Raw genomic sequence first — 14,239 nt, 5'->3', positions numbered from 1 at the left:
AGAGAGTGAGGACACGTTCGGAACAAAAGGATTTTTAAGATATGATGGCATTTTTGGATGGTTTAAGAAAGTGTGGACTTTTGGAGAGGCAGGACATTTTAGAAAGTGAGGACATTTTAAGAGAGAGGACCTTTTTTAAAAGTTAAAATACTGTAAGTTTTAAAAAGTTAAGTATGTTTGGACAATGTGGACAATTTCAGGAGCCATAGACAGTTTTTATAGAAAGACAGGACATGTTTATGAAGAGAGATAGTTTTAGAAAGTGTGGACATTTTTCGGAAAGTAAGGACATCTTTAGGCCGTAAGGTAATATAGCATGATGATCCAAAGAGAAAGTTCCACCCATCACATCTATTCTATCAGTGTTTTTACACTCTGTGTCTGTCTGTGTGTCTCAGATCCAGGACATCAGTGTGGAGACGGAGGACAACAAGGAGAAGAAGTCGGCTAAAGATGCTCTGCTGCTCTGGTGTCAGATGAAAACCGCCGGGTGAGACTTTAAAAGCTGTTTTCACTCATCTACAGAGAAATGTTTAGACTACATTTCCCATCAGCCCTCTCGCCTCCTGTTCCCTGCCCTGAAGTGGATGTAGATGTTCAAAGAGGATTTAGTGTTGTGTTAGTTATTATTGAGGGAATTGCACAACGTTATAACTGGAAACTGATTCATAGAAAAGAGTGGGAGCCATCACACATGGTTCCACCAGTTTAATTCACTAAATGAATGTGATGTCACGTGATAATTAAACACTAATCACTGAGAAATGTGTTTTTAATGATTTCCTCTTCCTGTCAAGATATCCAAATGTCAACATCCACAACTTCTCCACCAGCTGGAGAGATGGGATGGCCTTTAACGCTCTCATCCACAAACACAGGTAGGAACTCCGACTGTCTCACATTATGTTATTGTTTCATCAGACAAAAAAAAGAGAGACTATCAACAGAGTGAGTGAGATAAACAGAGTGTCAACGTAGGAAACACGAGGCAGCCATCATGCACACGCAAACACAGTTATACTTAATAAAATACAAATAAATAAAAGTATTCATAGTGGCTCTAAAGAGAAACTCTTCATCACAACATTAAAGCAACCGGTCGCTGCCACATATGAGATACAGCAGGAAAAGAAATGAAAAATCACTCAAACTGAGAAATATAAATATGAATAAATATGAGTTCCTGTTTAAAGTGCACGTTGTGTTTGTTGCTCTCAGACCCGACCTGATCGACTTCGATAAGCTGAAGAAATCAAACGCTCACCACAACCTGCAGAATGCTTTCAACCTGGCCGAGCAACACCTGGGCCTCACCAAGCTGCTGGACGCCGAGGGTGAGAGGACACACGCACACACACACACACACTCCCTCACTCTCAAACTCACACTCTCTCACTCAGAATGAAATGACAACTTTATCATTTAGAATACATTTATATATTTGTGTGTGTGTGTGTGTGCAGACATCAGCGTGGACCACCCTGATGAAAAGTCCATCATCACCTACGTGGTGACTTATTACCACTACTTCTCTAAGATGAAGGCGCTGAAGGTGGAGGGGAAGAGAATCGGGAAGGTGACAAACACACGTCCAATTCCGACCTTAAAGGACCATTCTGTTGTTTTTATTATTATCATTATATTAAACATGTGTGTTCCTGGCGCGTTTTCCAGGTCCTGGACAACGCCATCGAGACGGAGAAGATGGTCGAGAAGTACGAGTCTCTGGCGTCCGACCTGCTGGAGTGGATCGAACAGACCATCATCATCCTCAACAACAGGAAGTTCGCCAACTCTCTGGTGGGAGTCCAGCAGCAGCTGCAGGCCTTCAACACGTATCGCACCGTGGAGAAACCGTCAAAGTCAGTTTCATGATGACTCCAAACTTTACTCACATTTTAACCCACGTTATTTTGGGGATATTTTTTGTTATAATTCCACAAATAAAAAGCTGGGAGTTGATAAAAAGCCAGGTCGACATAAACTATTAAAGACCGGCCCCCAAATACAGGACAGTGATGGATGAATCACTGGTGTCAATGTGACTTTGTGTTTATAATATAAACAAGCAAATAATATGAACTTTGTGCAGCTTAAAATGTTCTGATGTTAGAAATTTGTTTGGATTTTTCTCTCTTGTCATTTTTAAGTCCACAGTTTTATTGAACCTTGTTATATTCGACAGGTTTTTACACTTATTTATCCTTTTAAAACACAAAGTGAAGCCAAACGTCTGAAAGTCAAACTCTGTGCCACAGCAGTGCTGATTGTGTGTTTCTGTTGTGTGTGTGTGTGTGTGTGTGTGCAGGTTTACAGAGAAAGGGAACCTGGAGGTTCTGCTGTTCACCATCCAGAGTAAGATGAGAGCCAACAACCAGAAGGTTTACACTCCACGAGAGGGAAAGCTCATCTCTGACATCAACAAGGTAACAGCAACTTTTACAGGAGGGAGAGTTCAGGTGGATTCACCCTCCTCCCCACAGCATTTGAGTTTTATTTATTTGTACAAATTCAAATCAAACAAAGGAGAAAATAATTATCATCAAATAATGATATAGAGATGTAAAAGTGTTAATTTGTCATCTACAGTGTGAAAGATAAATGAAGTTAATGTGAGAAATGACATTAAACATAAATAAATAACAGTATAATAATAAAATAACAACAGCACACCAAAGTGTCACCTACACATTTCTGCTGCTTGATGTTGTGGGTGTGTTTGTTTTAGGCGTGGGAGCGTCTGGAGAAAGCGGAGCACGAGCGCGAGCTGGCTCTGAGGACGGAGCTGATTCGTCAGGAGAAACTGGAACAGCTCGCCAGACGCTTCGACCGCAAGGCCGCCATGAGGGAGACGTGGCTGAGCGAGAACCAGCGGCTCGTCTCTCAGGTAACACACGTACACAAGGTTGATTCCTCTCGATCAAACGATACAGGAGTTCACGAATGAAATTACTGTTTGATGTAGATTCTTATTTCTAAGCCATGAATAAAAATATGTTCCTCTCTCCTCTCTGTTTCCTTTCCTCCATCCTCTCCTCTTTATTTCCCATCTCCTCTCCTTGTTTCCTCTGTCCTCGTCTCCTTGTCTCCTCCGTTCTCCTCCTCCAGGATAACTTTGGATTAGACCTCCAGGCCGTGGATGCTGCTACTAAGAAACACGAGGCCATAGAAACGGACATTGCAGCGTACGAGGAGCGAGTTCAGGTCAGTTCATCACCTGGATCGTTTTTTTAACACTGGACGTCTTCTGCTGTCTGTTTGAATTTTAAACCCAGGATTAGATTAGATTAGCTCATGTGGAATTAAACATAAACTAAATAAATATATTTAGGGTTTGAACCTTGATCCAATTACTCTCATGGATTAAATCAATACAAACACTGGATCGGACGAGTTAACCTTGGTTTGGTTTTAATTGATTTAAACTTTTATCAGATTAAAAATGACTGAATTGTTGACGGGATTGAGTCGAATCCTGCAGAGTCGGGTGGATAGTATTAATCTAATGAGTGTAAATGCTCAGATTTCAACTTTAAGCCTTGATCGTTGAACCAGAGTCTTGCTCCTGATCACATGTTTGGAACTAAACTTTATCATACAGACCAAAAAGTGTTTAAATACACAAATATCCAGATTCAAATGCATTCTGGCAAATTCCTCAGCAGCTCCTGAACAATTTCCCTGTTAACATTTGAGTTTTGTTTTGTGTGTTTTTCTCCATTCCCCCCCCCCAGGCGGTGGTTTCCGTGGCGAAGGAGCTGGAGAAGGAGAATTACCACGACATCAAACGCATCACGGCCAGGAAGGACAACGTGATCCGGCTGTGGGAATATCTGCTGGAGCTGCTGAAGGACCGACGCCACCGACTGGAGCTGAACCTGGGTCTGCAGAGAGTCTTCCAGGAGATGCTCTACATCATGGACTGGATGGACGAGATGAAGGTACGCAGGGGGCGTGGCCCAATCAGAGCAGAGCAAGGGGTTTTACTTTGAGATTAAAATATAACGGGTAATATTTTGTCATCTGTGAAAACAGGTGATTTTTTTTTTGTTTATATATTTGTGGCCAAAAGAAAGACGTAAGTATTACATCACCTACTAACACATAATATGTGTTTGTTGTGTTTTAAGTAAAAGAAGAAATTAAACATCAACAATAAATGTGAAACATTATTTTTTTAATTCTTTATTTTAGGTCAAATTGTTTTTCAGGTTTTAAAGTTTGAACGCTGATGGACTCAAGAAGTTTTGATTTTGTTTTAGATTTTTTCATATTAAGCAGAGTCAGATTTTACAAGAATGATATTGGTTGAGGAACTGAAATCTCATCAAATCTAATGTTACAAAAAAGAAAGAAGAAACTACTATAAACATCAGTTTTAGTTTCAGTGAGAAAAAACAAGTTAATTTGGTTTATTCAGGTGAATTTGGAATCATTGAGATCATTGTATTTTTAATTATATTTACATTTAGTCTATTATTGAACTATTGAAAATCTCGGACATATTTCATCTTTTGATTTGTTTTCTTTGGATGAATTAACATCTGATCAATCGCTGATTAAACTGGTGAAATTCAAACTGAGGAATTTCCTGAAAAAGAATGGACACAGTTATTATCAATATTCCCTCTGTTAAGATGTTCTGTCCAGAACGTGTTCCTGTAAATATCAGATGTCCCTGTGTGATGGTTTGACCTCTGACCCCTGGGCTCTGTCTCTCTCCGTGCAGATGCTGCTGCTCTCCCAGGATTATGGGAAACATTTGCTGGGTGTCGAGGACCTGATGCAGAAACACGCTCTGGTGGAGGCTGACATCAGCATCCAGGCCACGAGAGTCAAAAACGTCAACCTGAACGCTCAGAAATTCGGCAGCGACTCCGAGGGTGAGATGGACAAGTGGACGAATGATGGATCGAGGACATTTTTGAGTGTGTGCTATTCGTCTGGCAGATTTCGATGAGCGGGACATTAATCGTTTCTCTCCTCCTCAGGTTATAACCCGTGTGACCCACAGATCATCAGGGATCGAGTGGCTCACCTGGAGTTCTGCTACCAGGAGCTGAGTCAGCTCGCGGCCGAACGGCGAGCTCGCCTCGAGGAGTCCCGTCGCCTCTGGAAGTTCTTCTGGGAAATGGCTGAAGAGGTTATTTTTATTTATTTTATTCCTATTATTAAAAGTCTACCTGGAGTTGTCTGGTCGTTGGGACGTGATGTAACCGAGGCCTGAATGTGTCTGCGCTTCGTAGGAGGGATGGATCCGGGAGAAGGAGCAGATCCTGTCCTCCGAGGATTATGGGAAGGATCTGACGGGCGCGCTGAGACTGCTGAGTCAGCACAAAGCCTTCGAAGACGAGATGACTGGGCGAGCGGCTCATTTACAGCAAACCATCAAAACGGGAGACGAGCTGGTGGCCAACAACCACTTTGGAGCCGATAAGATCAAAGAGCGAATCCAGGACGTCCAGGTAAACTGCAGCTGTCACCGCAACGTTTTACTCTTTTAACTTGTTTAACACACATTTGTCCCGTCTCCATCTTATTTAGAGCCGTTGAAACTTAAATCTCACTCTTAGTAATTTTGGGAATGATATTTTCATCTCCTAAAGAGGAGTAGATCATAAAAAAAGTTCTTAACCTCACTTTTGTGTTTGATGAAACTTTTGTCTCCTGCTTCATTTGTTTGATTTCATTTGTATAAAACCTTCTTGACTTTCAGGAAAAAGTGTATTTACCTGTAAATCTGTCCTCAAACATCAAGGTGCATAATTTCCTAAAACCTTGCTTCCTCTCCTCTGTGCTGCAGGAGCAGTGGGCAGCTCTGGAGCGTCTCTCTGCCGTCCGTAAAGCTCGTCTGCAGGAAGCCTGCAACCAGCACCAGTTCCAGGTGAAAACACGCTTTCATGGTTTCTCATAGAAATTGACTGGTTGAATTAAGTTCAGTTGATCAGCAGACGTCTGTAAAAAGCTGGTAAAAAAAATAATAAAGTCCAGTTTCAGCTCCAGCTCAGAAACTAAATCACTTCCTCTTCTCTCCTCAGGCCGATGCTGACGACATCGACACGTGGATGCTGGACGTGCTGCGGATCGTCTCCAGCGTCGACGTGGGCCATGACGAGTTCTCCACTCAGGCTCTGGTAAAGAAACACAAAGACGTTGCCGAGGAGATCGGCAGCTACCGGCCCGTCATCGACGCTCTGCACGAACAGTCCCGCACGCTGCCGCCCGAGAAGGCCGACTCTGAGGAGGTGAGGAGTTTCATTCTACTGGTTCTGTATCTGTGGAGAAAGTTAAAATCAACCAGACTTCTATTGTTACCAGAAATGAAGTTCTAGCTTCTCGTTTAAGTTTTTTTCTGGAAGGCACCGCACTCACTGTGATGATCGTTCTTTTTGAATGTGCAGGTTCAGAGCCGACTGGCCGGCATCGAGGAGCGATACAAGGAGGTGGTGGAGCTGACGCGCCTCAGGAAGCAGGCGCTGCAGGACGCTCTGGCGCTCTACAAGATGAAGAGTGAAGCCAACGCCTGCGAGGTGTGGATCGATGAGAAGGAGCAGTGGCTCAACAGCATGGAGATCCCCGAGAAACTGGAGGATCTGGAGGTCGTCCAGCACCGGTGAGAAGCACCAGGGTCAAACCAGATCAGTTTGGGTTTAATAAGCCTGACTTTTAGGGTCAGAAGCCAGATTAGTTTGATGGTGAAATTCTTATAAGTTCCTGTAGTCAGTTATTCTTAACGAGTGAGACAACTGACTGTGATATAACAGAGCAATATATCCCATCATGCATTGCCCTCGCTCTGAATGAAAGAGAAAGACTTCAGGGTTTAATTTTTTTAACTTCCTGCGTCTCCGTCCAGGTTTGAAAGTTTGGAGCCGGAGATGAACAGCCAGGCGTCCCGGGTCGCCGTGGTGAACCAGATTGCCAGGCAACTGATGCACAGCGGACATCCCAGCGAGAAGGAGATCAAAGCCCAGCAGGACAAACTCAACACCAGGTAATCTAACTGGGATTAGATCAGATTATCACATCTTTAACCACCTCACGGAGATTAAACTGGTTAATGAACTGCTTTTAAGGCTGAAACTAAACATGATATAATTGGGACTGAAACTAAACCTGAATTAAAGATCATTATAACAGAGATTCTACATGTAACTGGGATTAAACACAATTTATCTGTGACGAAACATAAATGTGAGGTTTATCAGGTAATTAACTGGGATTTAGCAGCTATGATCTAAACTGGGATTAAAAAGGGAATTAAAAAAAAGATGATTACATGTAGAGCATTAGGAAATAAACTGGAAATTTATATTTAAAGGTAATAAACTTGAATTAAAAAAGTAAATGATCTGTGGCTATCAGGTAACTAACCTAGGATTAAACAAGGATTAAACAGGTTACCTCAATGAGATGAAAAAGGAAATGAATCTTGAATAAAACAGATAAATGAATAAGCCACCTGCTTCAGTTTTCAGTAGTAGTTGATTTGCTGCTGATGGTGTCTCTGTCCGCTCGTCCATCCGTCCAGGTGGAGTCAGTTCAGGGACCTGGTGGACCAGAAGAAGGACAGCCTGAACTCGGCTCTGGGAGTCCAGAACTACCACCTGGAGTGTAACGAGACCAAGTCCTGGATCAAAGAGAAGACCAAGGTCCGTGTCCGCTCCTTCAGGGTTTTAATTCACCCCCCGCTGCCACTGATTGGCTGGCCTGACCCGTCACTCGCTCTCTGTCCTCCTCCAGGTCATCGAGTCCACTCAGGAGCTGGGGAACGACCTGGCCGGCGTCATGGCTCTGCAGAGGAAGCTGACGGGAATGGAGCGCGACCTGGCCGCCATCGAAGACAAGCTGGGAGACCTGGGAAAGGAAGCGGACCGTTTGGCTACAGAACACCCGGAGCAGTCAGACGCCATCAAGGGACGTCTGGCTGAAATCAGAGGCGTCTGGGACGAGATGAAGGTGAGAGGATCTGTCAGATCAGCAGAAACAACCTTAAATCTCTTTTAAATCTTCAAAATCTTCCCACCAGAAATGAGAATTTGTCATTTATAACAGATTCTGGAAATTAAGAACATCACAGTTCTTCCACACCAGGATGTTAAAGGTGTTTCAACACACACAGTGCGGAGAAACACAAGATAATAACCTGATTTGTTCTGTTTCCAGGACACCATGAAGAACCGGGAGGAGTCCCTGGGCGAGGCCAGCAAGCTGCAGCAGTTCCTGCGCGAGCTGGACGACTTCCAGTCGTGGCTGTCGCGCACACAGACGGCCATCGCCTCCGAGGACATGCCCAACACGCTGGCCGAGGCCGAGAAACTGCTGACCCAGCACGAGGGGATCAAGAACGAGATCCGCAACTACGAGGAAGACTACCAGAAGATGCGGGACATGGGCGAGATGGTGACGCAGGGCCAGACGGACGCACAGTACATGTTCCTGCGACAGCGGCTGCAGGCGCTCGACACCGGCTGGAACGAGCTGCACAAGATGTGGGAGAACCGACAGAACCTGCTGTCGCAGTCTCACGCTTATCAGCTGTTCCTCAGGGACACCAAGCAGGCCGAGGCCTTCCTCAACAACCAGGTACACCTCAGAAACCTGAACACACGACTGAGGCAAACACATGCAGCATCTGTAGTGAATCAACGACTCTGAAGTCCACAGTTTGAGTTTCTTGCTTCTGTAGAGTCTTTTATTTGCAGTCAGAAAATCCCAGGTTAGGTAAATCAAGATGACCTGGTGCATGCTGGGAGAGGCTCCAATCCCACCTGGGGAAGCAGTTGTAGAAAATATTTCCAAAGAAGTTGAGCTAGTTGATTATTTAGAATAGTAGTTTGTTAAAGAGGATTTTCTTTGTGTTTTGTGAATATTAACATTTTAACATGTTGGTCAGACAAGATATTTATAGACTCTGGGAACTTTTCAGTCCAGTCAGAGGTCGCCCCCAAGTGGTGCAACATCTTCATTACAACAGTTTAAAAACAAGTTTATGTATTTTACACTTATCATTCATAAGGTTAAAAAAACAGGACATGAATTCCTCAGAAATTGACCTTAACTTTAATGTTAATGTGTAAAAAATTACAATAAACTACAAACCTGTAAATTCTATCAAACCTAAATCCAGGTTGTTTTTTTTTTTTTCAAAAATCCAAATTTAACTAATCTAGATTTTCATTTAGTGGCTGAACAAGTGTCTCGTCTGTGCTTCTCTCTGCAGGAGTACGTCCTGGCTCACACTGAGATGCCCACCACTCTGGAGGGCGCCGAGGCCGCCATCAAGAAGCAGGAGGACTTCATGACCACCCTGGACGCCAACGAGGAGAAGATCAGCGGTGTGGTCGACACCGGCCGCCGCCTTGTAGCTGACGGCAACATCAACGCCGAGCGCATCCAGGAGAAGGTGGATTCTATCGACCAGAGGTGAGATATTGTTGGTTTGAACAGGGAATTTGTTCACTGAAGTGTATTTGTGCTGAAGAAGCAGGACTGAGGTTGTAAAAGTTAAATCCCTGGACTAAACTAAACCAGCTACACTCCTGTAGGTCTTCAGCAAGACATTCGGCTCCTGTCTTCACCAGATCAGCTGTTCAGTGACTCAAAATGTGGCTTTAATTGTGTCTAGAAATAGATAAATGTTCCTGAACACATTGATTTTTGTTCCCCAGACACAAGAAGAACCGAGCGGCTGCCAGTGACCTGCTGATGAGGCTGAAGGACAACAGAGACCTGCAGAAGTTCCTGCAGGACTGTCAGGAGGTAAAACAGATCGATAATGTTCAAAACAACTTCAGTCCAACTCGTGGTTATAAGCTGAGCTAATTCTCCGTGTCTCCAGCTGTCCCTGTGGATCAACGAGAAGATGCTGACGGCCCAGGACATGTCGTACGACGAGGCCAGGAACCTCCACAGCAAGTGGCTGAAACACCAGGCCTTCATGGCCGAGCTGCAGTCCAACAAAGAGTGGCTGGATAAGATCCAGAAGGTAGGAGGCGAGGAGACGGAATGAAATGTTCTTTCATTTCCTTAAAAAGATTGAGTTGCTCTTTGCTGCACATGTTCTCTAAACTGACAGACGAGTGTTTACAAAGCTACTGACCAAAGATACAAACTGTTGACTTGAATTGAGTCTTTTTAAAGAATTTAATGTATTTCACATAAATTTCCCCGCTGAGGTGCTTTAAAGTTTAAAAGCTAATTTTCAAAATCTAAGAAGTTTTCTCTTTATCGCTGAAACAAAAACATCAAACATCCTACTTTTGTGGAAAACAGAAAGTTCTTTAAATGACAAATAATCTGATCAACAAAACGCACCACGTCTCTTTTTAATAGTGTTACATAGAAGTCAGCAGCCGTGCTATATGTTAAAAATACAGTTTGTACACAACGAAGCTAAATGTTGTAAAAGAGACAAAGACAGATCTCAGTGTGAATGTGCAGTAAACAGTCGCCACACTCCAGCTGCTCTGTATGATTCATGTTGCTCAGATTAAAAATTAATCCTGTAAGACTCATGAATATGCAGAGAAACATACACATCGTGAATTAAAATACGTCAGGTGAGCAAACAGGAAAAGTGCTGATCTGGAATCGTTATATAAACAAATCAGTTAGAAATGAAAAATGAAATAAATAAAACGTATAGGTTTTGTTTTTAATTTTTCAGTTAGAATATTTTAAGATCTGAAGAAATGCTCCTCTAGTGTCAACATTTCTTCTCACATTGATGTAATTTGCCTCAGCCTTGTAATGTTATGATGTCATCATGAGCCTTTGCTTTCCAGTTTATGGGGAAATGAGGGTCGTGTAGAGAATAATACGGAGATGATTGTAATTTATTACTACGCTTTCCTTGAGTATTGATAAATGGCGTCTTTCAGGACGGGCAGACGCTGATGTCGGAGAAACCAGAGACGGAGGTGATAGTGAAAGAGAAGCTGGCGTCCCTGAAGACGATGTGGGACGACCTGGAGTCGACCACCCAGACCAAGGCCAAGTGTCTGTTTGATGCCAACAAGGCCGAGCTGTTCACCCAGAGCTGCGCTGACCTGGACAAATGGTTGGGCTGCCTGGACGGACAGCTGACGTCCGACGACTACGGCAAAGACCTGACGTCCGTCAACATCCTGCTGAAGAAGCAGCAGGTGAGGAGCTACGTTAACTCAAGGGTTTATCATAAGTTTGAAGAGTCACTGAGCTGCTCCACTGACTCATTCATTCATTACTGGAAAAAGTTTGACGTCATAGTTTCTCTTCTACTGAGTTTAATCGTGAAGCCGAAAAACAAAACGAGAACAGGAAACAACTTTTATAGTGGAAAAGAACTAATCATCATTTCAGTTTTTGGTATCTCTTCCTTATTTTTTATTTTACAAGGGAAAAACTTTTAAAAATCTGGTTCTTAGGTTTCTATTGATTGATTACAAACTGTTTTAGCTCATGATCCGTTAAATCAGTGTTTCTCAACCGTCTCCAGTCTCGACCCACAGGTACAATCGGCCTTGTGTTCGCAACCCTCGACAATTTCACGCAAAAACAATTCCTCGTCTAAAATATGTCATTTTATGTTGAATACTTATCTTGATTTTTACTTATTCAAACCATCTGGTGACAGAAATGATCTCAGAATCACTTGCTGAACAAACAGATGCAGTTTTACAGTTTTTTACTTGGTGATTATTCCTCATGCAAGGAGAGTAAGAAATCTTCGTCTTAGCTGTGCACTCACACACACTTGTTAAGCACTGCACGCCCACAGCAGTTATGTAATCTTTGATTTGTGTGTGTGTGTGATGAAGTGTTACCGTTTCCCAGCTCCCTTTGCTCAGTTGTCATGGAAACAGCTCAGCTGATAACTGACAGCTATGGAGGAAGACAGTGAGATGTGGTTGAAATATCTGCAAATAGCTAGAAAGTCTATCTTGAATATATATTTTTTAATGTTGGTATTACTGCCACTGATCCTGCAGCAGATACGTGTGTCTAACCTGTGACATGTGACCTCCTGCAGATCCTGGAGAGCCAGGTGGATGTGCGTCAGAAGGAGGTGGAGGAGCTGCAGGGCCAGTCGCAGGCGCTCAGCCAGGAGGGGAAAGGCTCCGAGGAGGTGGACGGACAGAGGATCAGCGTGGAGAAGAAGTTCAACTGCCTTCAGGCGCCGCTGCAGAAGAGACGGGAGAACCTGATGGCCTCCAGGGAGATCCACCAGTTCAACAGGGACGTGGAGGACGAGATCGTGAGTAGAGTCAGAGATGAAGGAAACTAAGTTAGAAAGTAGAGAAAAGAAGAGAGAGATAAAAGGTTGAAGAACAGACGAGTGAAATAAATACTGTGTCTCCAGCTCTGGGTGGAGGAGAGGATGGCTCTGGCCACATCGACCGACCATGGAAACAACCTGCAGACTGTACAGCTGCTGATCAAGAAGAACCAGGTACACACACACACACACACACACACACACACACACACACACACACACACACACACACACACACACACACACACACACACACACACACACACACACACACAGTTGTTAGTTCATTTAATCTTATATATTACTATATACTGTAATATAGATACATGAATATTATCTATATTATTCTAAGCTTCTCCTCAGACTCGTCATCATTTGTTGTTGCAAACTACTTGTTTAATATTTAAACCTTAATCAACACACTGAACAAATCTAAAAGAGGAATCATGACATGTCAGTAAAGGTTTGAAGGACAGAAGTCTCCTTTTTACTGACAAGCAGTTTGTTCAAGTTCAAACTTCTGCATTAGTTTGATTTAAAAGTAATTATTTTCCCAGCTTAACCTGACTTTAACCCTCTGTGTGACCTCGCAGACGCTGCAGAAGGAGATCCAGGGTCACCAGCCTCGCTACGACGACATCTTCGACCGCAGCCAGCACATCCTGAGGGAGGACGGCCCCAGCGCCCAGCTGATCCGCCAGCGGCTCGCCGGGCTCCAGTCGCTGTGGGAGCAGATCAGGAAAGAGACGGAGAAGCGCCACGCCCGCCTCAGCGAGGCCCACGAGGCCCAGCAGTACTACTTCGACGCAGCCGAGGCCGAGGCCTGGATGAGCGAGCAGGAGCTGTACATGATGTCAGAGGAGAAGGCCAAGGTGAGGACAAGGTTTAATTAACAAGGAGACGACCAAACAGAATCTGATTCATGATCAGGACGTTGAAAAGAAGAAAACAAACAGAAATTTGGTTTAAAATAATCATTCAGCACAAAGTGGTGATGGCTGGCTGCTGCTCCATGTTAGCAGATGAGACATGGGACAAAACTAAAGAGTGTTAGTCAAAAATGGTTTCTGTCCTTTCAGGTAGTTTCTTCTCACTCTGAAGTTTGTTCAATTGTTCATGTTTCTGATCAGTTTGGTTTAAATTAGTTATTTGATGGTGTAAAAACGGGCTGAGACGTCATGATTGACAGCTGAGACTGACTCAGGATTGGTTGAGACTGTGTATGGGCAGGGTCTCGATACCACGGCTCCCCTCCACCATCACTGCTGCACGAGTTAAACTGACGATCGAGTCATTGGAGGTTAAAAACTTCCTGTTTCTTTGTTTTGGTTCCGTTCACGTGTCACTTCCTCAGACTGTGAGTTTGCTGTGAGTTTATTCAGTTGTTTCGCCGCAGGTCAGTTTAAATTCAATACTTTCTGATATTTCATATTTAATTCAGTGTATGAAAACATCCGTTCTCTGGTTATAAGAGATGGTTTCAGCTATTTACTGTTTTATTTTCAGCTTTGGTGTTAAAGATGTTTAGAGTCTTTATTGTGTGAAGAGTCTGTAAATCTGGTCTCATTGATCCTCTTCATATGAGAAACATTTCTTCAAACTAAATGATTCTGTTTCCATTTGTCTCTCTGTTTCTCTCCCTTTTAGTCACTCATTCTTCTTTTCAGTGTCAGTTTATGCATTTTCAGAACAGTGAAATGAAATAGATGAGTGAAAGAAATCTTTTGTGTGTCTCGCAGGACGAGCAGAGTTCTGTGGCCATGCTGAAGAAGCATCAGATCCTGGAGCAGGCAGTGGAGGACTACGCCGACACCGTCCACCTGCTGTCCGGCACCAGCCGAGGCCTGGTGGGCGCCGAACACCCCGACAGGTGAGAAACTGAGAGAAAGGAAGAGGAGGTATTAGAAAACAGTTGATAAAAAGGAAAAGCAGGTTCTAGGATAAAAAGGAGTAAAGTAAGAGAAGGAAGTTAGAATTAAT

General features: G+C 43.5%; 1 protein-coding gene across 5 annotated transcripts in view; it reads left to right on the top strand.

The window, feature by feature from the left end:
- LOC117776029 (spectrin beta chain, non-erythrocytic 1-like) overlaps positions 1–14,239 on the top strand; it is a 78,745-nt gene that overhangs the window by 49,708 nt on the left and 14,798 nt on the right. For all 5 annotated transcript variants that reach the window (XM_034609708.1, XM_034609709.1, XM_034609707.1 and 2 more), the window contains 27 exons: positions 399–490; positions 798–878; positions 1,219–1,334; positions 1,464–1,576; positions 1,675–1,862; positions 2,309–2,426; positions 2,729–2,887; positions 3,109–3,204; positions 3,735–3,941; positions 4,730–4,883; positions 4,992–5,143; positions 5,247–5,465; positions 5,804–5,884; positions 6,039–6,245; positions 6,402–6,613; positions 6,857–6,994; positions 7,532–7,652; positions 7,744–7,959; positions 8,167–8,586; positions 9,224–9,426; positions 9,672–9,762; positions 9,842–9,988; positions 10,884–11,147; positions 12,014–12,238; positions 12,344–12,433; positions 12,853–13,131; positions 13,999–14,129. In XM_034609708.1, the coding sequence (XP_034465599.1) occupies positions 399–490; positions 798–878; positions 1,219–1,334; positions 1,464–1,576; positions 1,675–1,862; positions 2,309–2,426; positions 2,729–2,887; positions 3,109–3,204; positions 3,735–3,941; positions 4,730–4,883; positions 4,992–5,143; positions 5,247–5,465; positions 5,804–5,884; positions 6,039–6,245; positions 6,402–6,613; positions 6,857–6,994; positions 7,532–7,652; positions 7,744–7,959; positions 8,167–8,586; positions 9,224–9,426; positions 9,672–9,762; positions 9,842–9,988; positions 10,884–11,147; positions 12,014–12,238; positions 12,344–12,433; positions 12,853–13,131; positions 13,999–14,129 (4,520 nt within the window). The remainder of the gene's footprint in view (positions 1–398; positions 491–797; positions 879–1,218; positions 1,335–1,463; positions 1,577–1,674; positions 1,863–2,308; positions 2,427–2,728; positions 2,888–3,108; positions 3,205–3,734; positions 3,942–4,729; positions 4,884–4,991; positions 5,144–5,246; positions 5,466–5,803; positions 5,885–6,038; positions 6,246–6,401; positions 6,614–6,856; positions 6,995–7,531; positions 7,653–7,743; positions 7,960–8,166; positions 8,587–9,223; positions 9,427–9,671; positions 9,763–9,841; positions 9,989–10,883; positions 11,148–12,013; positions 12,239–12,343; positions 12,434–12,852; positions 13,132–13,998; positions 14,130–14,239) is intronic.

This window comes from Hippoglossus hippoglossus, chromosome 15 (assembly GCF_009819705.1).
Source record: "Hippoglossus hippoglossus isolate fHipHip1 chromosome 15, fHipHip1.pri, whole genome shotgun sequence".
Classification (NCBI taxonomy): Eukaryota; Metazoa; Chordata; class Actinopteri; order Pleuronectiformes; family Pleuronectidae; genus Hippoglossus; species Hippoglossus hippoglossus.
Note: the sequence above shows the minus strand (reverse complement) of the source record. Positions and strands in the feature narration are given on the sequence as shown.